Here is a 22690-nt window from a genome sequence, read left to right as displayed (position 1 = left end):
ATATTTTAATTGTCACAAGAAGTGCTAAAAATCGTCGCTGCTGTTTATTCAATATAATGTAAATGGGTGAAATTAAGTCTGCAGATAATAGTCGTGTGGCCGTAATGAGTCCTCCAACTTAACTTTTTTTTTTCTCTCGCTAAGAGACACTGACGGCTGCAACTTTCTGGACTCTTGTTTGTCTTTTTCGTTTTGCATTTCTGCATCTTTGTGCAGGTGAAAGAAGAACAACTTTATCAGGATCTCTTCATAAAAGCATAAATTACAATCGGTATCTTTTTAATGTTGCAGCTTGTTTTTAATTTAAACTTGCAGCTTATCTTTTTAAACCTTGGGTGTAGTTTTAAAACAGAAATCTGATTTTTTTTTAAATGTATTTTTTTTGTCATTAATACAAAAACCGAGAGTGTAGAAAAATAGAAAAACGACACTCAGCAGCAGCAGACTACACGCAGAGGAAAGAGATAACATGAAACAGGAAATAATAATAAAAAATGACCAGATGACACAGCCATGGTGGAATATTTTATTTTGCATCAAGCCTTATTTTTGATATAAAACGCCTAATTACATCAACACCGATGGGAATAATTATTTATGCAAATATTTTAAGGCAATCCTTAATGTACAACACACCATCACTTTGCGCATTAACATCAAACTACCGTGATAATCATTATGTATGAAAACACAAGCATCTGAGCCCCTAAACTATCAAGTGCACGAGTTTTAAAAAATGTAATCTCAATAATAGAAAATATATAAAACATACAATTGCATACCTGCTATCTATTTCATCAGCTCTAGTCTGTAGCTCCCTCTTGTGGTACAAAACCAAACTAACTGGAATAAAAGTGACAGGCAGCTGCTGCTTCATCCTGAAATGTGTGGCACAAAATGTATTTAAAACTATTAAGTGTGCTGCTGTAAAGTGCTACAGTCGATGCAGCTGTTTTAATTATGATCCTGACTTATTATCCAGTGAGCAGCCGCTTCGTGCTTCACATGTAGCAGCACTCTGTCCTCATCAGGAGTCACACTAACACAACACAAAGTGTTTTTAATGGATGTAGTTTCTGTACTCCAGGAGCAGGTAGTTCTTGATGAAATTGGGCAGGTTGAGTTTAGGGACCACCTTGTGCACCCGGCCCTCCAGGAAGCTCCTGAGTTTGCAGCGTGCCAAGTGCTGCAGGCAGCGAGGGGTCCGCTCCAAAGAGAAGATGGACTGGTAGAACTCTTTGTGTTCCTGTTGGGATTAAAATACATGAGATCAGTTGGTGAAGCACAGATTTTATTTGTCTCAATTTACAGTAAATGGCAGTAATAATTAAATAAACACTCAGTAAGCTATTCATCTTCATTAGCTTTGTTCTGCTTAGGATATTAGTGTGGTCCACTGTCACACACACTACAGCTATAAACAACCTGCAGAAGACATTTAATTTTTTGGCATATTTTGTTTTACTGATATCATCATTTCAATGTTTTTGTATACATTAATTCTGTATTCAAAGGCTTCAGAGTTTCTCCTACTATCTGATGGAACACCTCAACTATGATGAGCCCTGACACACCAAACCAATGGTCAGCTGTTGGCCAATGTTGGGCCACTGGGGGTGTCTGTGGCCCTTGTTTTACAGCCCTTATCTGCTTTTTTCCAGCCAATTCAGCTCTTTTTCTTTCGCCATTGAGCTCTTTTGCAGAAATGGTTCATGATTGTGTCATTGTTCTTTGGTGCATGGTAAATATCATTCGTTCCTCCAACATCAGGTGATATTGTTAGTATGCTAACTGGCTAGCTAGTGTCTTAAATCCGTCCTGTTGGTTTTGCAGTTCCCCTGTTTTTTTCTTTGGGCTTTGGGCCCGCAGGCTGCATCATGCCCGCGGCCGCTGCGGCAAGGCCGCTGCCTTTGTACATAGGGCGCTCACCTGTCCTACAGAGCTGCTTTTGAATGACGAATACAGACTAATGCTGCCTGCTGGTATGGAGAGTTATTTCCTCTCAGGCACAAGCAGAAGAACGTATAGCTAGCTGGCCAATGGCTTTAGTCTTTGCAGTTTGTTAAGTGCAACTATAGATGTATAAAGAGAACTGGATACATCGTTGGAGGTGGGGCCCTGTTCATTCCTTGAAAATTGCTCAGTGGCACATAACGCCAAAATTGCTCTGTTTCTGCTGTATGAAATTACCTGGATGTACTGTAGCGCCTGAGGCTTTAAGCAGCTGAGTGGCTAACTTCTGCCCACAGTAATAAACAAAAGGATTGGGCAAAAAAATGCTTTAATTGCACTGCTCTTCCAGAGTTATTAAATGTGGCATCTAAAGGATCAAATCCTGATAGTGGAACAAATCATTTTGTTGTGACACTCAAAAAAAATCTATCCACTGATTTACAAACTTTCACAATGCAAGTCTATGGGAAAAAGTCCTTCGGGGCCCATGGCATCATGTGATGGACCCAGACGTTGGAATTCCACATTTGGCCAACATGTAAAATTGGCTTCAAAGCTCATTGCTGTTCCTTGGGGCTTGGTGCAACTAGGCCGAGACAAAGGCCTTTGTCCTCACTAGTTCTTTGATGCTGGTTTGGTGTGTCTGGGCCTTAAGAGTGCTGTTAAGAGCTGTTGAACTATCAAAACTAACTTACTTAGCACTGATTTTAATGGAGCTTTCATGGTCTTAGTGTGGTCCAGATATTGTGCCCCAAAACATGCAACTTTTGGCATGCACACAGAAATTAAAAACGAGAGAAGGTGAGGTAAAACATAGATACAACATTAAAAAAAACACAACATATCGAAACATTTGTCTTAAAACACCGACACTGCACCCAGCTCATGAAATAATTATTTAATGAGCTTGCCTTAAACACTTCCGGTGGCACCGCCTCAACCCAGGTGTCTGTGACTTTGAGGTGACTGTAGGCGTTCAGCAGAACCTCGATGGTGTGTGGAGACTCACAGCAATGCTTCAGAACCTTTAAAGAAACACCACAACACACAGCACAGATTCATATAATCATCATTTAAGTTCATGAGCAAGCTTGTGACTCCATAGAACTGAAGAAATAAAGTAATTAAACACTTGTGAAATGAACAGATTGGTCTTCCCTCCAGGGGTTTAACTGGAAATTATGCAATTAGTGCTAATTAATCTCCTATTAACACTTGCCTAATTAGGAACCAGGCATTTTGTCTAGTGCACGTGGGTTCACTGATGGTTGTAGTCTGTTTCCCGCAGAGAGTGCAACACTTCATGTTGTGTCATGAAATGGGAATGATTTGAATGTGAAGTTGTGAAGTCTGGAATATTGCAAAGAAGTGTTTAGTGTTTCAAGACTCTTTCTCGAGGTGTTACATGTGAGGTATGTGCTAATTATGCAAAATGGGACACCTTGATGAATAATTGGTTCATGCTGTAAATATAATATACCACTACAAAGCAATCAGCAATGCTTTAGCTGATATGAAATGCATGTGCACACATTTTATCCCTAAGGATCTTTGTATCTTTTGATTTCCTACCACTGGCAGAGCTCCAGGCCACACCCGAATAGAGCCGTGGTTGAGCAGAGCACGGACGATTCTCTCGGGGTGATGGGAACGCTTGTAGCACACCACCTTCAGGATGTTGTGCATTGGAGCTTCACCCCCGTAGTCCATTTCGTTAACACAAGCACCGTTAGCCAGCAGCAGATCCACTATGTCTGGATTGGCATTCTTACAGGCCATGTGCAAAGGGGTGCGTCTGTCCTGGTCCATAATTTGGATGTTGGCTCCTGCCTCCAGCATCATCTTGCACACCTTGAAGTAACGTTCAAGGTCCTGCACCTCCTGGGGTTGTGAACAAGCAGTGTTCAAGGGCGTGAGACCCTCGATGTTCTGTTTGTCCAGAGCAGCTCCGTAGCGCAGGTAGAGCTCAGTGTGGTCTGGGAGGCCGTGTCTGCCTGCAACATGCAAGGGAGTTTCGTCTTCATCCAGAGTGCGACCGTTGATTGCCGCACCGTACTGAAGGAGATGCTTGGCACATCTGCAGACAGAGTTGTATTCCCATGTAAACAGAGCAGAGTTTCAGATGAAGTACACTTTCATGATAATGTTCCAGTGTGTTAAATTAAATTGACTTTAAACTGGATTCCATTTAACACAGGAGTAAATGTGGATATTATTACAATTATTTTCTTACAAGACATGATCCTGAATTTGTTTTTTTTTTTTTTTTTTAATTTTATATACTTTATTAATCCCCGAGGGGAAATTCAATTTTACACTCTGTTGTCAATTACACACAGGTCCGAACACACACATGCACAAACTGGACCTATACATGCACTAAATGGAGAGATGTCAGAGTGGGCTGCCCATGACAGGCGCTCCGAGCAGTTGGGGGGTTCGGTGCCTTGCTCAGGGGCACCTCGGCAGTGCCCAGGAGGTGAACTGGCACCTCTCCAGCTACCAGTCCACGCTCCACATTTTTGGTCCGGACGGGGACTTGAACAGGCGACCCTCCGGTTCCCAACCCAAGTCCCTATGGACTGAGCTACTGCCGCCCCAATGTGTGTTGATGTCTAGGCTGGGTCTCCTTTTATGCCACTAGGTTTGATCAAGTTTGAGTGGGGGGTGCTTCCCTGAATGTTTTCTCAGAAGCCCCAAATCTATGGTATTCCCTAAAAAATTGAATACAATTGAGTAAATGTTCCTCTGATTGATCTGATTGATTGATTGATTTGCAAATCAAAGGTATAGGGTTCATTTCAACATATATTTAGCATCAGCCAGTTCATTTCCTGCATTCAGTTGACTTTGTTTGCATCAATTTATGGTGTAAATAAATTTTCAATTTTGCGGAAATAAAGTCCTATGCTACTTTCATGCTTTTATTGAGTGAAACAAATGCACATGTTCTAAATACTGAGGGAAACGTGTCTCCTGTGTCTCCCCCGAAATCTACAACTATCATTAGAGCAGTCTAGATTTTTATTGGATCGATTCAAATTTAGCAGATTTATCAGCTTAACATTTATTCTATAAACTCTACCCCAGCATAATTTAACAAAAATAGGATTTTAAGATTAATATTGCTGTTTAGACTAAATTCCCACCCTATATATGTTTAAAGAAAAATCAGTATCAGTGAGTGCTGTGTTCCTGTTTCAGAATGATGAAGACAGTTGGAGAACAATTAAATACAAAACAGGATGTAGACTCTACGGGATGTTTTTTTTTATCCTTGGCAAGTATTATGTTTTTCCTAAATGGTGTGCAGATTTTTGGCACTCTATTATCTCAAACAGCTTCAAAATAGTGCATATAGCTGCCATAAATAATCTCCCTGAGGAGCATGCCCCCCCACCCTCGAGGTTTGGACTGAGCCCTGAATGATAACAATATCTTGCGCCACCATTTCACGTTCTCTGCTTACGTGCTAGCTTGTTTTCATGCACTATCAACAAGAGCCGGTCATGTTAAAGTGAGACTGTGTTACTCTTTTGTGCTTGTTATACTTTATAGTTCTGTTCTACTTCACTCACTCGAAGGATTCGGGGCTCGTGCACAAATGCAGAGGCATGAGGCCGTCTTCAGTGACAGCATTGGCGTTGGCGCCATGGATCAGCAGCAGTTTGGTACACTCTGGCTGGCAGTTTTCACAAGACTCATGCAGGGCAGTGGTGCCCCCAGGTGCAAGGTCCACACTGGCCCCACGCTGCAGCAGGAGTCTCAGGCAGTCCGTGAAGCCTCGGCCGGCTGTGATGTGAAGCGGTGTGGTCAGCTCCTGCTCATAACTCAGCGACCATAGTCCTGCCAGCAGAGAATACAGTATAAAATTAACTCTGAGCTCAACGCTTAGGATCGCTGTAAACAAGCAGACATGTTGCATATTAGTCATCTAAGAGGGGTTTTGCTGTCAATTAGAACATACATCTTAACAAGTATTACTGCTTGCATGACACAACAAAAGTAGCCAGTTTACAGTTAGTGGCTTCACTGTGATATAACACCAAAGCTCTGATAAACCTACTCAGGATTCTGTAGTTGAATCTGTAGTTCTTCCATTCCTCGATGTTGCTGGTGTCATAAATGGCATCTATAAGGTACTCATACTCATCATCGTCCACGATGCTGAGAATCGTCAGCTCATCACCCACAAGCAGAGAGTTCCAGAACTGCAGGACACAACCCGAGGCCTTGGCTGTGGCGATCACATCAGTGCGGTACTTTTTTTGTTTGCGGTACTTTATTTTAGGTGCCACGTACGCCATACTGGAGCTAACTAGATTGTTTTATTCAAATTTTAGTCCGCCGGCTTGTCTCGAAGGAAATAAAGTGCATATGCAGGTTGTTTATGCAGACAGGGCTATTTCAGGGTGGTGATATGTGATATTTTGCTTGACCCTGTGAACCTTGCCAGCGCAGTGGCATGGGAGCCAATGACTGGTGTGTTACATGTCACCTGCCCACTGATTCAGCTAAGACACCATGTCAACAGACAATGCTGTCTCTTGCACTTGCAGAAGTTTTGGAGAAACACATTGTTTTGATACACAGAACGATTTTAGTATTGCAAAGGCCCATTACTAGTGTAAAGTATCCATACAACATTTTAACTTAGAGTATTGAACATTACTTTTTAGGGACAAACAACCCAAACTTGACTCAAAATGTTAGTTTCACAAAATAAAAAAAGCATAAAGCTTATTTTTGACATCAGTGAAAGGCCAGTATTGAATACAATGGATTATTATTGCACAGAACAAACACATGACTCCTCAGTCTGTGTATGTGGTGGACATATAGATTCTATAAATACTCCCTCGTGCTCTGGTTCTATAAATACTGCATCACTGTGTCTAATACTGGGTCAGGGTGAGATGCACCAGTTACATATAGCTTGTAGATGTATTCTAAAACATTTTAAAGCAGTGATTTACTTTCTCTCTTTCCCACAACATCACAGGTAATGTCTCTCACTTCAGTTAATTTTGGATGCTAATCTCCAGGAAATACAATCAAGCTGTTTAGCTGTACCAAATCGTATGAATTCCTGAATTAATTTCTAATGAAAACAGATGCTGTCTCCTACCTTCTCCTGTGGCGACCCAGCGCATGTCCCCTCCCTGCGGCTCGATGATGAGGTTCACTGTGGATCCTCTAGGAAAGAGGTGCTGCATGGCCTCCAGGTCTCCCGTATACAGAGCGTTCTGGACGACCACGTCCTGGCAGACAGCTGGAGGCATGGCAGTGCTGGACCTCAGCGGTGCCCTGTCACTGATCGTCTTCCTCAGCATATAGCTATTGAAGTGATGGGACGCCACCTGCTTCTTGTACTTGTGTCTTTCCAGCATGTCCTCGTCAAGTTCAAGAGAGCGTAAGGCCATAGATGTGAAGACAAAGCTGCCTCGCGACATGCTGAATGGCTTGCCTCTCACAGAGAAAAGTGGTAGTGTGTGATTAAGTGAGGGGGAGCGTCTAAAAAGGCCCGTCTCTCTGTGTCTGTTGTTGTTCTCTCTGGCTAATGTCCACTATGTGCCTGCCGGCTGTTCACAGGGTTGGTTCACAGAGTTGTTTTGATATTCGGTATGAGACCCTCCCTGGAGTGTGACAAGTAATGCTATTTTTATGTCTCACATGCAGCCACTCGAGCCTCTCCTGTTTGCCTCCAGCAAAGTAACAGCTATGAAGTGTCTCTGTCAGGCTGCCAGTATCAAATGAGTTGAATAAACTTGTGTTTTGTAACTGCGATAAAAGCTTTTGTAGCGGGGGGTGATAGAAAATATCTTTTAAATTACACAGGCTACTTAATTAGACAAGACTCTAATCAGCAAAGAGGTATGCTTCCTCAACAAAGATAGATATATTTATAGATTTTATAAATCTGGACATAAAAATACAACTTTAGTCACAGACCAACTGTGAGACAACAAGGCCCTCGACACAGATACGCAAAAGTCCCCATGACCTCTCCTTTTTGTTGTCGTTTTGTGTCCTTTTTTGCTTGTTTTCCCCGTTTCTGTCCTTATTTTGTGTCTCTTTGCACTTCCTGTGCATCTCTTTGTGGTCATATTGTGTCTCTTTATGCTTGTTTTCCCTGTTTCTTTTCGTTATTTTGTACCTTTTGCAGTTCCTTCGCATGTTTTTGTTGTTATTTCGAGTCTCTTACTCATCAGTGTATGCCTTGTAAACACATTCAGTAATCCATCCATGCATTTGGTGTGTTTCCACCTCTCCTACTCTAAATGTGCTGCACAAGAACAGTCCATATAAAGGGTGAAATAATTGCATTACATACTCTTGCCATTCCCAGCAGAGCTTCCACTGTTAAACCTTAAAAAAAGGTTTAAAAAGTAATGGCTGACTTTTAGATTTTTTTGGCAACTTTTAAGGGTCAAATTTTCCTTAAAAGAAGACCAAATAAGAAAGCCTTATTTGTAAACTCCTGTGAGTATGTGTTTGCAAAATGTCTCTTTCTGCTCAGTATTTTTTTCTTTCCAGAGCCTTAATGGATTTTATGTATCCACATGGCTCCCTGCATTAGAACATTAGGCTGAATGACTGGCAACCGCTGTGTCACTCTGCCCCACGTGTAGTGTTCTGATGGCAGAGGGACGGCACATAATTAAGCCTCTTAAGCCTACTCGCTAGGCATCTGACAAACATCTCTTTTGACTGATGGACCACCATTTTCCAATGTTGGTAGAAATTCTATCCAGTCGCAAAACCGATCCCATCTTTAAAGTCTCCAGACACCAAAGATAGATAGATTTTTATGGCTTGCAAAGATGTCTCAGAATTGCCTTGAAGTTTGTGGAGATTGATTTACTTGCTCTGATATCCTCATCTATTAAAATTTGTTGTATTGGATACCCAATGCATGAAAACACACATATTTTTATGTATGTTTATGCACCTCTTTGTCAGAGTCCTTTAAGACGCCTGTAAGCTCTGTGGAAAGCAAGGTCTGCACCACAGGTGGAGAAATACATGATATTTGTGGAGAGGTTTTACCTTCTTTCCCATTTGGAAACACGGAAGCATTGCTGCATCTCATCTATACCTTAACGACTGTTCTGGTATGGAAATCAAGGTCATTTATTTTATGTTACAGTTTGGTAATAGATGCCACATTAAACTGAAGGCGAGTAAGAGTTTCAACTTTGAAAACACACATTACCAGAGAGAGACTAGGAATATTGTTTTTGCGGCTGGAGTACATCCTTTTAAATGATATACATAATGAGTTTATAATATGCATCTGGGCTACCTCCTCTCTACTTTGATGTCTTCCAAATGGCCCGGGTGTCATCAGCAAAACATGTAGGCACTTTCCCGCCTCATTGACTCCCAAATGTATTTTAAATATCATTCCTGGTAACGCAATTATTTAAAACGCTGAACTAAACACTTACTAATGGGGAAAAAGACAGCGACTTCGATAAATTCATTTCTCAAATGGTGGGCATTCATGTTTCTTTTTTTCTTTTTTTTTTCCTCTGTGAAGCGGAGGCAACTCTGATGACAAAAAGCAACAAAAAAAAAAGCATCAGCAGTAGTAACACCCCCTGCCCTCACAGCCCCCCATGGACATATTAAATCATTGGTTTCCTCACATTACCCACCAGAAGCTGTCTCTCCAAGGTTTTCAGTATTGTGGTCAACCGCCTTCCTCTCCCAAGGCGGCGAGAGACCGGACATCAGCAACAGGCCTGATGAGAGTGAGGCACTTCATTTATGCAATCATAGGCAATTAGTTCCCTCTGATTATGTGCCTCTTAATGCTGTTTTGAGTACTGTGGCACACAGTAATACAGAAAGAGATTAAACTATAGCCCTCCCTCCACACTGAGCAGTCATTTAATATACTGAGAACATAATGAAATGTACACAGTAATTACAGTAATATTAAATGCTAATGGGTTTGCAATTGGATCTGTTGTTAGTTTAAGACAGAGTGCACCCAAAGAAAGTCTAAGTTTGGAGAGAGCGCCACCATGACATCAGAGCACTTAATTATCCATCAGGTGTTTCTATTATTAATGATTTATGTGTTACTTATTGTTAGGAAGCGAGAATGTGTCTGGCATGGGCAATTCTGTGCTGGTAAGAGAGCAATTAATGTGTAAGTCGCACATTTCAGTTCACATCTTGGGAGTTAAAGAAAACTAAGGTCTGAAGTTTGTATTTAGGTGGTAGAATAACTTGGAGGTCACCATGGAAACATGATATGACTTAATGAGCATGCTTAATTGGCAAGCGACATTATATAAAGAGAAGCTAGTTGCTGAGTGTATGTCTTTGTCTGCTGATTCTGATTCACATCTTGGCTTGTTCTAATTTTCTTAATATCATATTGACTCTGGCAGTCCATATGGACACATTAGGCACACACAGTCTTAAAGTCTTCAATGCCATTAAAGGGCCTTTGATAGCCAATCTACACGGGTTTCCTTTCATATGGCTCATCAGAGTCCACAACAGGGCTTAGACAAGGTGTCCTATTTGCAAATCTCCCCCAGGTCTCATCACAATGCTGAGATGTTGGTGGAGAACCTAAATGAATTTATAGAGCCTTGAATTGAACAGTAGCTCCAAACTATTCTGTGGAAGCATGATTACTTTTTCTGTACTCTTTCAGCTCTGAGCCCACTACCTATAATGTATTGTATCGGTCTTTGCAGATTCCAATTGTCTCTCAATGCACTGATCACCACGCAAATAGCCCTTTGTTTCATCATGACAATTGAGAGGTTCATATTTCAACCTAATAGTCCTGTATAACTTTAACCATCTATCACAACCTCATTTCATTGCGGTTGCAGTTAATACGCGCTTCCCTGCCAAGTGGAACATTTTCTAATGATGCACTCTCACACGAAAACAAGGCAAGCCAGCCCGGGCTCTGCATCACTCACTAATGCATCCATCCATAATGTGTTCATAGCAGTCTGCCTAAAGGAGACAGCGATGACTACCACCAGGCATGGGCATGAGAGGGGATATGGGGAAGGGTGCGAGATACAAAACCTAAATGGGCATGATAATCATGAACAAAGTTACTGCCATTAAAGACTGTATCACCCTCGTAATAACATCTGTAGATTTCACATCATTACCAAGAATACTGGGAAACATCTAAAATGGGTATCTCAACAATAACAGTCAGCGGTGGGAGTCACATCCAAGTGCATTATCACACTGAGCCCAGCTTTGCAGGATGTTGACAAGGGTAGCCTAATAGGTGTATGTAAAGCCTGATGTAAACACCATCCTAATTAGAGAGACCTTTATCAGTTCCTCCATTTTATGCAGATTGGACTGGTGCAAACGCTAGTGTCATTATCCTGTAATCAAGTACTATTCAGTTGACAGGATCGTCTTTTAAAACCCTGATTAGAATGCATAACAAGGGTACAATGTTGCATTATTTCCTCTGTCAGTTTATAAATATGTCCATTTTTAAAGCTAACTGAATAATGGATCAGGGTTTAGATGAAGACGTCAGAGGCAGAAAAGAGTTCTTTTAAAACAGACTGCTGCTTTATCTTGAAGTATAAATAAAAAGCAAGTTAAGCAGTTTGTACCTGTCACGTATTCACTGTCTTTACATGTGAGATAAGTGATCACAAATGAATAAGAGACGTAGGCTACACCTGTTCTTCCTCAAACATAAAAACTAAACTGAAAAACATGCAGATTGCTGTATTACATCGCTTACCCCTGTTTTAAAGCCATCTCTTGATCCATCATACAGTAGACTTGTCTATCTGTCTTGCACAGAAATATGCTGTCAGTGGGATTTTGCCAAGTTTCTCATGCTGAGGCTTTTTTGTTCAGCCAAATATAGATAGATACATACACTCCTTTCTAATCCTGTGGTACATGTAAACATAATAAATAAATTGATGTATCTATACTAATGTTTTACTATTTTAAAACATTCATATTTTTTTTCCAGTGGGCTCTAACAATATTACATGTAGCATATCCTGATGATATTTTTCTTGTGGCCCACACAGCAAGCGAGCAGGAGATGTCACTTCCGGCCGCCATCTTAGGTATATATTTTCTGACGGTAGGCGGGATATTTAAAGTTTGTTGTTGTTTTTGGCAACCTACCGGAAATAGAGAAATCTGGAAAAATCTTAAGAACATCGGTAAGTGTCGTCAAATTACACTTTCTGTCGTGTTCAGCCGCAAAGTTTGTCGTTTGTTAACGCGTTAACGGTAAGCTAACGTTAGCCTGGGACAACATGGAGCAACTAGCCTACTAGCTATAAACCGATTTAGCTAACGAGCTAGCTGCTAGCTATAGCCACTGATTTGAGTTGACACTTCACCAGCTGACTCTCAGAGCTTCTTTCCCATCGCGTTTATTGCAGAGGCCATATGACCATACACAATTTCTATTGTGTTTTATCTGTGTTTACTTTCTATTGCTGCCCTCCATATCTGAATGTAATGCTAATCTGTGTGTTGGTGCTTCATGTTGTTTGCAAGTCTGTTTATGCTAACATGCTGTGTGTTGTGTTATTGTATTGTACTGATGCTCTGCTGTGGCTTGTTGCTTTGCATGACTTCTGATCTATCTTGCCAATTTCTGTTTGCTGTAGTTAATGCTGTCTTTATGTTTTGGCACCGGCACATTTACAGAAATGTTGATCAATGTGCGTTGTCCTTACAAATAAAATAAATGAAATCTGGGAGGTAACAAATCAAGAAGCGATTATATGACTGACAGTAGCTAATATTTGATCAGGCTCCATTTATGTCACCCTCTTGACATCACATCCACCTGTTTAATTCAACACCTGTCGGGGCTGGTGTGCTCTCAGTGCACCCCTGTTTATTTGTGTCTCATCAAGATGCACAGGTGCTTTTGGATCAATGAGAGTGTATGATGAATCATGTATACACATGGGGTGTGCATATGAGGATGTAAAATAAAAAGTAGGTGACAATCAGAAATAAGTTTGATGTCACTCAGCCTCCTCATACTTAACCAAATGCTGCAATATGCACCAAAAAATAACTAATACTCTGTCATTTATTATCAGTATCCAGAGTATTAAATATGTACCGATTGTAGAGTTACAGCTGTTGTGATCCTTTACCACACTGTCTTCTGTTATGCAGACAGTTTGGGATTAGTGATGATGGGGAATTGACTGACTTTGTAATTTCCAGTGTGTCAAAAAGCATAATCTGACAGCTAAATATCGAATAGCACTGTCTAAATACATGCAGGTGCTTATATAAATGCAGCATCATAATGACCCCATGCATGTGGGTTATTGTCCTAATATACATATATATCTACAGTTGATTTTTAGGTATTTTGTCTGTAAATAAAACATGTATAGCTGTAATGTACAAGAATTAGGTCTGCTTATCAAAGACACTCAGTCAATATGCCTGCAATACGACAGATGTGCAATTACCCCATCTAGTGGCCAATACTGGCGCCTTACTGCTCTTCCCTCTCTAAATGAAAGAAGAGAATAAATAGACACATCTGCTTTTTATGCTGACGTTTATTGAAGTCAACCAGATAACAGTTGTTGCACAGGTTTGAAATCTTTGTCGCAACAACTTTATGGGTGTTGAAGTCTTCATTTGGAGCTGGTGTACTTGGTGACAGCTTTGGTTCCCTCAGACACGGCGTGTTTAGCCAGCTCCCCGGGCAGCAGCAGTCTCACCGCAGTTTGCACCTCTCTGCTGGTGATGGTGGAGCGTTTATTGTACTGAGCCAGCCGGGACGCCTCTGTGGCAATCCTCTCAAACAGGTCATTCACGAAGGAGTTCATGATGCTCATTGCTCTGCTTGAAATGCCCGTGTCCGGATGGACCTATGTAGGCGGAGAGGAAAGGAGTTATTAGTTAATTTTAAAGGCAGGAAAAGCGAAGCAGCTAAAGTGTTTTCACCCACCTGTTTCAAAACTTTATAGATGTACATCGCGTAAGTCTCTCTTCTTTTGGCTTTTCTTTTCCCCTTTTTCTCACCCGAACTCTTCCCCTTCTTTTTAGATATATCATTAGTCATATTTAAACGCTGTCAAATATTAACTTTGACAATATGAACTACGCCAAATGCTATATCAAGTTCTTTAGGAATAATTATCCCCGTTTTCTGGCTCATGGGCAGCTGTTTATGTAGCGTGCGTTTAATTAGTGACTGATTAAGCTCACCTGCTTTGCTTTGTGGGGCGAGTAGACTTAAACTGCACATTAAGATAAAATTAATGACTACAGGAATGAATAAAACTGCAGCTTAGAGGCCTCCCAAACGTGTTAGTTTTTATTCAGACATGTAATGTTCGTTTTGTTTTTGCGCTGCAGTCTTGTAATGCAACAAAGGGGAAGTTATACCGTTGCACATAATAATGGTGTCCACTGGGTGGCACACTTGCACCATTTTTAAGGCTACATGAAACCTTTCAATTGGAGCTGTCTACCTGTAGTGGAGTCCACTCACTGTAATCCATTGTAATCTTCCATGTAGCCAGTATTGAAGAAAATATTTTGGACCCAGGGGTATTTTTAGATAACATAACATTTACAGGAAAAGACTTTTGAGCTGCGTTTTAGTAGCCACAGTCAGTGTTCAGGTAAGCTCACTGGTGATCCACATGTAGACCTGCACCGTTACCAGATAGATTAATGTACACTGAGGCTATGCTTATTAAAAATGTATGGTATTATGAGCAAGGCAGGATTAAAGCAGGCACTTGCCTCAAAAGCCCAGCCCCAAAAGCCCCAGGTTCGTTTTGTCTGATAAAGTGTGCGGCAGATATGTTTGGGAATTTTCACTAATAATGTCTAGCTTTCTAATATATTGGACTACTTTGCTAAGTCTCTATCATTTTAAATCAGACTGTATTTACTCGGTGCATTAACTGTTTGTGTCTAAATAAACTCTTATTTTGGACTAATTGCAAAGGGCCACTCGTATTTCAGCTTTGTGCTAACAACATATTCTCTCATCACATTCAGATACCAGAAAAATCCAGATACTGTGTATATATAGTGTCCAGTGTCTTTGCATTAATAAGTGCACAGTGGTGGCAGCTGGTAGTATACATTAAGCCATGGCAGGTTATGATCTGAGGCCCCCTAGTGGGTTTGTCTGCCCTTTTGATGTACACAGAATGTATTCCAGCTTTTCATTGGTATTGCTGTGGTGTCTGTTTGTGATAATGGGGAGATTTGTTTGTTTAGTAATGTTGTATTTACATCCCTAAGCTTGTGTTTGATCCTGGACATTTTTATGTGTAGACCATCTCAAACAAATTCAAGATTTTCATGCTGATAATTGGGATAAAAATGTTTTTGCTCCAGGCCTGTAATTTCTTTTTAGATATTCTTGTTTTGTTATTCTGGATGAAGTTTAACATCCAAATTGATCCTCAGTGTGTGATTGTTGAAGTTGTGTAGAATAATAGCGCATTTGAGGACTAACTCAGATTTGATTATGAAAAATGTCAGTGTCTGCTGAGTTTGACTGCACATATTATTTTCTCTTAAAACATTTTATTCTGCAATTCCCACAAGGTTATTTTATTTCTCAGTTAAACAACATCTCTTATTTATATTTAAATATAATATTTCCTATTAGTGACATATCAGTTTAAAGTGACTGTTCACCCTGTAATCACAAATACATATTTTTCCTCTTACCTGTGGTGCTGTTTATCAATCTAGATTGTTCTGGTGTGATTTGTTGAGTGTTGGAGATATCGACCATAGACATGTCTGCCTTCTCCTCAGTATAATGGAACTAGATGGCACTCGGCTTGTGGTACTCAAAGCCCCAAAAAATACATTTGGAAAACTCAACAGCAATGTCTCTTTCCAGAAACCATGACCCGGTTCCTCAAGATAATCTGCAGACCTTGTTGTGAGCAGTTATGTATGGAAACGATTTTCTTTGTTCCAAACTACACCCACCAATCGGATCATCTCACAGAAGGAAGGATGCAGCTACTCATGGACGTGAAGCTCGTGCTTCTGACAGCGTGAGATGACTGATAGTGTCCTTCTCGGCTTAGCTGTAAAGTTAGCTGGCTCTTTGCTTCTGTAGGTGAGCCAGCAGGAGCTGTGCGTTCGGTAAGTCGGTAGAAAAGAAATAGTTACTACATGAAACTGCTCACAACAAGGTCTGTGGATTATTTTGAAAAACCAGGTTGGGATTTCTGGAAAGACACATTGCACCACAGGCTAAGTGCCATCTACTTCCATTAAGATGTTGCAGAAAAAAGTTGCAGCGGTGTGAACTGGCTGGTCAGAGTTTGACTCAAGCTGGCTGATAGTGTCACCTGCAACTCAGCTGGTCAAATCACTGTCAACTGGTTTTAGAATGTAAAGCACGTCACCTGTTTGAACAGTCAATCTGCAGTGAAGTCCGCTGGCCAAGTCAAAATGTTAATAATCGATGTAGTTGCTCCGTCCTCCCGTGGGCTCTGGTTTTGTCCTCACTACGTGCTGGTCGCTGTTGCTTTTCGCTGTGTGTGCTTCTGCCCCCTCATACACACACATTCTCATCAACTGATTTATTGGTACTGGTTATTTATATTGTTAAGGCGTATTTGGTTTGGCTGGTTTTGTTTGTTTTTTGGCTGTTTCATCACTACTACAAATGCAGCTGTAGCCAGTATCTCACTATCACTATCCCCATCAATATTTTAGGAAGCTACAAGTTGTATTCAGCCACAAAATAAGCCTGAAAAGCCAGAAATCAGAACGCAAGTACAGAGAGTTGTTGCATAGAGATGAAACACTGTCTCATCTAGTTGTGTTGTTGTGAACCCGCAGGTTTTTAGAACGTTGCAGAATGGCGCATCGCAAGTAGTTGCCTATCTAAACTTGTGTCGTTGCGAATCTCTGGTCTGAACTGGGCTTTGTATCTGAGGGAAGGTAGATATCTCTAAAGCTTATATCTCAAACAAGCGGCAACTCACACCAAGAAAATCTATACTGATAAATAGCACTACGGGTAAGGGGAAAAATATGTATTTTTGATTTTGGGGTGAACTGTCCCTTTTAAGTATAAGCCAATAACACAATTCAAAGATGTATCTATCTTGTCTGATGTGTGTGCTGTGTATATATATACTATATGTCCTAGCTCCTGTATCAAAGACATTTTATCTGTTTGATTGATGAGACCCAAGGCACTTGGGTGAACTGAACACAAATAATACCTTTTATCATACAAACACATCTCTCTAAATAGTAAAGCACTTCATCATGCCTATTCTTTACTATCATACCAAAGCTCGGGCCAGTTGTTCCAGCTTTAAACCTGCTAGTGAGGCTCCACTCAATTTTGAGATACACCCATATCATGAATCATCGGATGGTATATTGGGTAAGCAGTGAAAGTGAGAAAGTTACTGCAACATCACTCTCTATCAAGTAGGCTATTTAGGTTGTAGAGTGTGAAGTAAATTGACAGTAGTGTCAAGGCAATCACCGAAGAGCTCTAAGCAGTGGAGCTTTTTAATAAGAGCTTCATCATGGGAACGTTTTGGGTTTTAAATAGCTCTGGGCTCATTACTGAAAACCTTTAGCAAGTCACAGTTATTTATTTAAATTCTCACAAAACAAGATGTAAAGAGACACATTTCTATCTGTCACGGAGTACACACAAAACTCGGCTCACAAATACACAAACATCTTGTCAGCTGTGGTTTAAGCATTAATATGTATTCAGCCTAAGCAGTATGGTATCCATATTATTAGTCTACAGGTTTTACATGAAGTGTTCTTGCTGAAACATTTCAAGGACCCTCTGATGTTCTCTTAGATTTGTTAAATTATCTGCTTTTTCTGTTTAGAAATTCATACATTTGTATTGATGAATGACACCCTCAGTGTTACAATTTGAGTATGTAATTAGTCCCAGATCTCTTCACAGTAAATTGCCATTCCCAGGTCCAGGTCCTGGACTTTTTCTTCTCCTCTCAGTTTTGTTCCCCACGAGCACACAGCAGATATTGAGCAGTAGATTACATATGAATAGGCCCTTATCTCAGACAGCATTTATGCAAGGTCATTTGCAGCGACTGCCACACGCATTGAATAACAGCCATTGGTTGACTGTATTGTGAAGGCCATCTTTTTCTCTGTTGTCTGGCAGAAATCTGCGTTTTGCATGTTTCATCTGTGAAGAGAAGATGGAGAAAAGGTGAGTGAGTGTGCGCGCACATCTGTTACCTCGCTAAGTCTGTCTGTCACCGAAAAAGAAAAATGTCGGCTGTTGTGTTTATCGCAGCCTTTCATATCAACATATTGCTAAAGGCTAAGAGGAGTGTTTGTTTTATTTTTTTCCTGCAGGGTTTGAAGCTTAATAGAACAAAGCTTAGTTTGATGCCTGTAGTGATTACTCTGTAGTTGCCGAATGCACAAGTTGTTTCACAGTCTTTTATACAAATATACCAGCTTCTGTTTCTGTAAACATATCCACACTAAAACAAATGTTGGAGCTTTATAATTTTCCCCCCTCATTGGATGAGAAATCCAAACCCTTAAGGGTGAAACATTTAGCATTTAGTTTATCTTAGTCATGAAGTGAAGGTCTGTGACACAGTGCAGGTAAAAAAGTGTCAGGAACATTATTTGCTGATCTAACTAGCATTGTAAACGAAATAGTTGTTTTGTTATTTCTAATTTCGACTACGCACTAGGGTTGGGAATCAGCAGAGATACAATATTATCACAATACTTAAATCATGATTTAATGTTATCGCGATGTTGAACATATTGTGATATGCGATATTGATATTGTGATAACATATTGCAATCTATTACTATTTGTCAACTGCAAATTATGTCCCCAAAGTAGGGTTGCAGCGATATATCGCTTTGAAGGTATACCGTGATATAAAAGTTGATGATTATCATACCGTGTACATTTGCTTATCTATGATATTGAAAAAAAAAAAAAAAATGCAACTAGACGGAGAATCTCCCCTTTATTTTAGTTATTTTCGAAGGGTAAACTTTTCATACATACTTCTATTAATAAATGTTGTCAAATTTCAATTATGGAAATAAACATTTGTTTAACCAAAAATAACCTTTCCATTTTCATACCTTTAAGGGTCATTCTGACTGACAGTAATATAAAATCTGTAATACTGTGATACCATGAAACCCTGATATTTTTGGAGACAGTTATCGTACCGTTAAAATTATCCTAACGTTGCAACCCTAATCCAAAGAACAATTTTTTTCTAATAAGATAACACTTTCAGTCTGTTCATCTCACTTCAGTCAGTTTTATGAAGCTGAAAAAGCAATTGATTTTATTATAGTTGCTATCAAACTTTTAATAACTGATAAACTGACAAAACTTAGTGTATCGATACAATATTGTCACACAAAGTATTGCGATGCCATGCAATTTCAGTGTTCTACACTCATCAAAACTACCATAAACTTGAGTTTACTTGTTTGGCTGTGTAGTTCCAGTGTACCTTCATACGCTGCTGAACACAGTATGTAGCAATACAAAGTGCCACGAGCCTGGGGTAGTTATAAAGGATCGCACCTTCAGTCTAATCTGCTGTTCAGATAATGTTTTTGCTTCTCCGTGCTGGCATCGCTCTGTTCTGTGCAGTGTTGCATCTCTGCTGTTCCTTCTTTAACTTCATGATGTATGTGCTCTTAAATGTCAACTGCTTTACTGCAGGGTTCAGTTCCTAACAGGGTAATCTGTCCTCCGAGGTGCTTGCCAGATCTGCATAACTTGGGCATCACCAAGAATGACAAACTGTAATTGCTCCTTTTAGCTTTACATCATATCAGGGCGGCTTGCTTGTCATAGGATTTTTTGCTGATCTGTAGTAATTATGGCATTATTAGTTAATATACAACATCATTTAGATCCACGTAGTGAGAGAGACAACACTGCTGCAGTGCTGTTTTCACGAAATTAAGATGTTTACTTGTCAAATTAGGTTAAACTGTTTTTTTGCCAAAGCTTTGTCACCACATTTTTGGTGACATCGAGCAGCACAACAGACAAACATTGTTTGTGACTTTGCTTTATGGACCAGCCTAAACCATATCATATCTTGGCAGATTAAAAGCATTTCTCTTTCCTTAAATTACCAGAGATTCTGTCTCCATTTAGCGTTCCATAGTGTAGCTTTTGATCACATTTACTGATTTCTGGCAGTGCTAAACATTTTATTGTACATTAACCCAGATAAAGCTGTTGTGGATTAATAGGCAACACATTTCTTGAATGTGCAAAAACTGTAAACTGAAAGGTCTAGCTTTAAACAAAGTACAATCATATATATAGGATAAAGGAAGAGCATACATTATGGTTAAGAGCTTTATTATATGTTGTGCTGTTTACATAGACACTCATATTAGCCTAAACATGATGTGAATCACTCCTCGCTCTTGTCTCGGTTGCATTAGGGTCGACTCGTCTTTAAATGTTAATAAATCTTTACAACATTTTGTTGCTTTCACAAACATATCTGAACTAGTTAACATGCAGTTCTGACATTGTGTTGGTTATGAAAGAAAAAGACGAGCCTCCATAAGCCTGACATATTTTAGCCCTGGAATTTTTCAGAACATTAGCTGATAGTTAAAAGTTAAATTCAAAGGCCCCCAAAAAAGAGAGTGCAGTGCTTAGCAGCGACTCAAATATTACCCCTCCTTGTTAATATTCACTGCATTATGCTGTGCATTCTACCATCCACTTGAAAGCCAATTACTGTTGAAAAGTCCACCACTTTCATCCTGCAGTCTGCAACAACAGGCATGCCTGCCAGTATGAATTTGGGATTTAACTTTGCTAATCTTTACACAGGACAACGTTACCCAAATGTAAAGAGAATGCAAATAAATTCAGTGTGAAGGGTATTTGCATTCTATTATAGGATATGGAAATTGAATGTCAAATGCAGATTTATGCAACAATAACAAAAAAATCACTATACTCTGATGTTAAATATTAATCAATATGTGAAGAAATGTTTGTTTTACTGTAGACGGTTCAGTTATTTATCACAGTCTACTTTTTATTGCAGTTTGAGATCAGCGTTCAGTTACTGTGAGACCATGTACGTAATATTATCACCGTAGTCACAGGATTTCACCTCAGGGCTTCCTGTTTTTCTCATATAAAAGGTGAGGTTTGGTTCTTGCAGGACACTTAATATCATGGACACAATAGGTCAGGTTATAGTCAACCCTCTGCACATCCACCACACTCCACAAATTGGTCCAGTACTTGGAGGTGGTCCCTTATACTCAGTTGCTGCTGTCGGATTGCTTATTGTGTGTTTTTCTAGTTAATGTATTCTCAGCAAACACCACTACAGTATACATTTCTAGTTGTCCCTATACGCTCACCAATAAATGTTATGCTCATCGCAGAGTAGTATCTAGTACCATAACCATTCAGCCAATTTCATTCTCTATTTCTGTTTCAGGCAGTATCCTTAAGGGATTTTTGTTTGCCAGTGTTTGTCAGCAACACTGACTAGCCTGGCTCTGTTTATGAATGAAGACATATTAAAACTCAGTGAAGGTCTCATATGTTAAACAGGCACAGCATCATCCATCACTGTTAAGTGTTCTTTTTCGCACATTAATCATTATTGGTCATGACTGTGAATACAAAGGAGTGCAGGTGAATTTATACATTTTAAATCATAGGAGATTATGTAGCCTTGAGTCAAACATCAACCACTTTCAAATTCAAACTAATCAAGTCTTAATCAAGACATTTTGACAAGGAATAGTATTGGATGTATTTAAGGTGTTATGATGTTATGAGCTAATAAAAGTGGCTTTTTGAGTTTAGCCTGTACTGCTTTTTGGGGGGAAGTAGCAAAAAATAGGATGCTGTTTTGTAGTTTTGAAATTGCAGTACCTCAGATATTGTTTTCGTCGAGCCATTCTAAGTCTTAGCGTTCCCTGTCAGGTGAAACGACTGTGATGGGCAGATTCAAAACCACAAGATTCTATCACTTCGGGCATCATGTTGCATTTCCCTCCGTGAACATTTCTTTAAATTGCATCTCGACTGTAACAATGTATAGTTGACATTGCATTTCTCAGAAGTTTACTGATGAAATGGTTCGGGTAGTTTTATCCAAACTGCATGCCTCCATAGTGTTGTGGGTAATGGTTGCTATGGTCTCTGCGCGTGGTTACTAGGGCAGAATATTGATTTAATCCTCAAGGGCTGTGGTCCTATCCTTGGCGGTTCACCTATTGTTATGATAATAAGACATCCCCGGGTAGCCAATGAGTGATAATCTTGTTTGGTCCTCGGAGAAATGAAAAGGGTTCTCAGAGTGGTGTGGTGAAATATTAACCCCAGTAAAATCACCAACTCCATTACTGGTCAAGCCTGAAACTCTCATGTAGTCACACACAGCGAACCGTATCCCTGGTCTGCAAGAGCCAGACTGAAATGCTTTTGGGATTAGTCCATCTGTTGGAACGTCAAAGAAAATGGAAATATTTAACCCATGCTGTCACAAGAGTGGATACATACATTCATATAATATATAAAGCCCTTAAATCAGATGACGAATGAATTATATAATGAAGAAAACATTTATCCAGCTGGTTTGGGTCTTATATTTGCCTGCTTTACTTGTTTGCAGTGATATGAGAAGGTTAAAATGTGGACATTTCTGGAATTCCATTATATCAACGCGAT

The 22690-nt window shown here is 39.9% G+C and overlaps 2 protein-coding genes across 2 annotated transcripts; both read right to left on the bottom strand.

Annotated features, from left to right (window-relative positions):
• Nucleotides 1-576: 576 nt before the first annotated feature.
• Nucleotides 577-7502, bottom strand: asb10 (ankyrin repeat and SOCS box containing 10). The gene is made up of 5 exons (XM_050032869.1): nucleotides 7082-7502; nucleotides 5532-5799; nucleotides 3526-4030; nucleotides 2865-2978; nucleotides 577-1246 (listed from the first exon to the last, which is right to left on the bottom strand). The coding sequence occupies exons 1-5, from the start codon at nucleotides 7404-7406 to the stop codon at nucleotides 1061-1063; spliced, it is 1398 nt and encodes a 465-aa protein (XP_049888826.1). The 5' UTR covers nucleotides 7407-7502; the 3' UTR covers nucleotides 577-1060.
• Nucleotides 7503-13567: 6065 nt separating this feature from the next.
• On the bottom strand, nucleotides 13568-14089 carry zgc:92591 (uncharacterized protein LOC436997 homolog). The gene is made up of 2 exons (XM_050032873.1): nucleotides 13922-14089; nucleotides 13568-13841 (listed from the first exon to the last, which is right to left on the bottom strand). The coding sequence occupies exons 1-2, from the start codon at nucleotides 14033-14035 to the stop codon at nucleotides 13605-13607; spliced, it is 351 nt and encodes a 116-aa protein (XP_049888830.1). The 5' UTR covers nucleotides 14036-14089; the 3' UTR covers nucleotides 13568-13604.
• Between the last annotated feature and the right edge of the window lie 8601 nt (nucleotides 14090-22690).

This window comes from Epinephelus moara, chromosome 21 (genome assembly GCF_006386435.1).
Source record: "Epinephelus moara isolate mb chromosome 21, YSFRI_EMoa_1.0, whole genome shotgun sequence".
NCBI classification, from domain to species: Eukaryota; Metazoa; Chordata; class Actinopteri; order Perciformes; family Serranidae; genus Epinephelus; species Epinephelus moara.
This window is presented reverse-complemented; position numbering and strand designations above follow the sequence as displayed.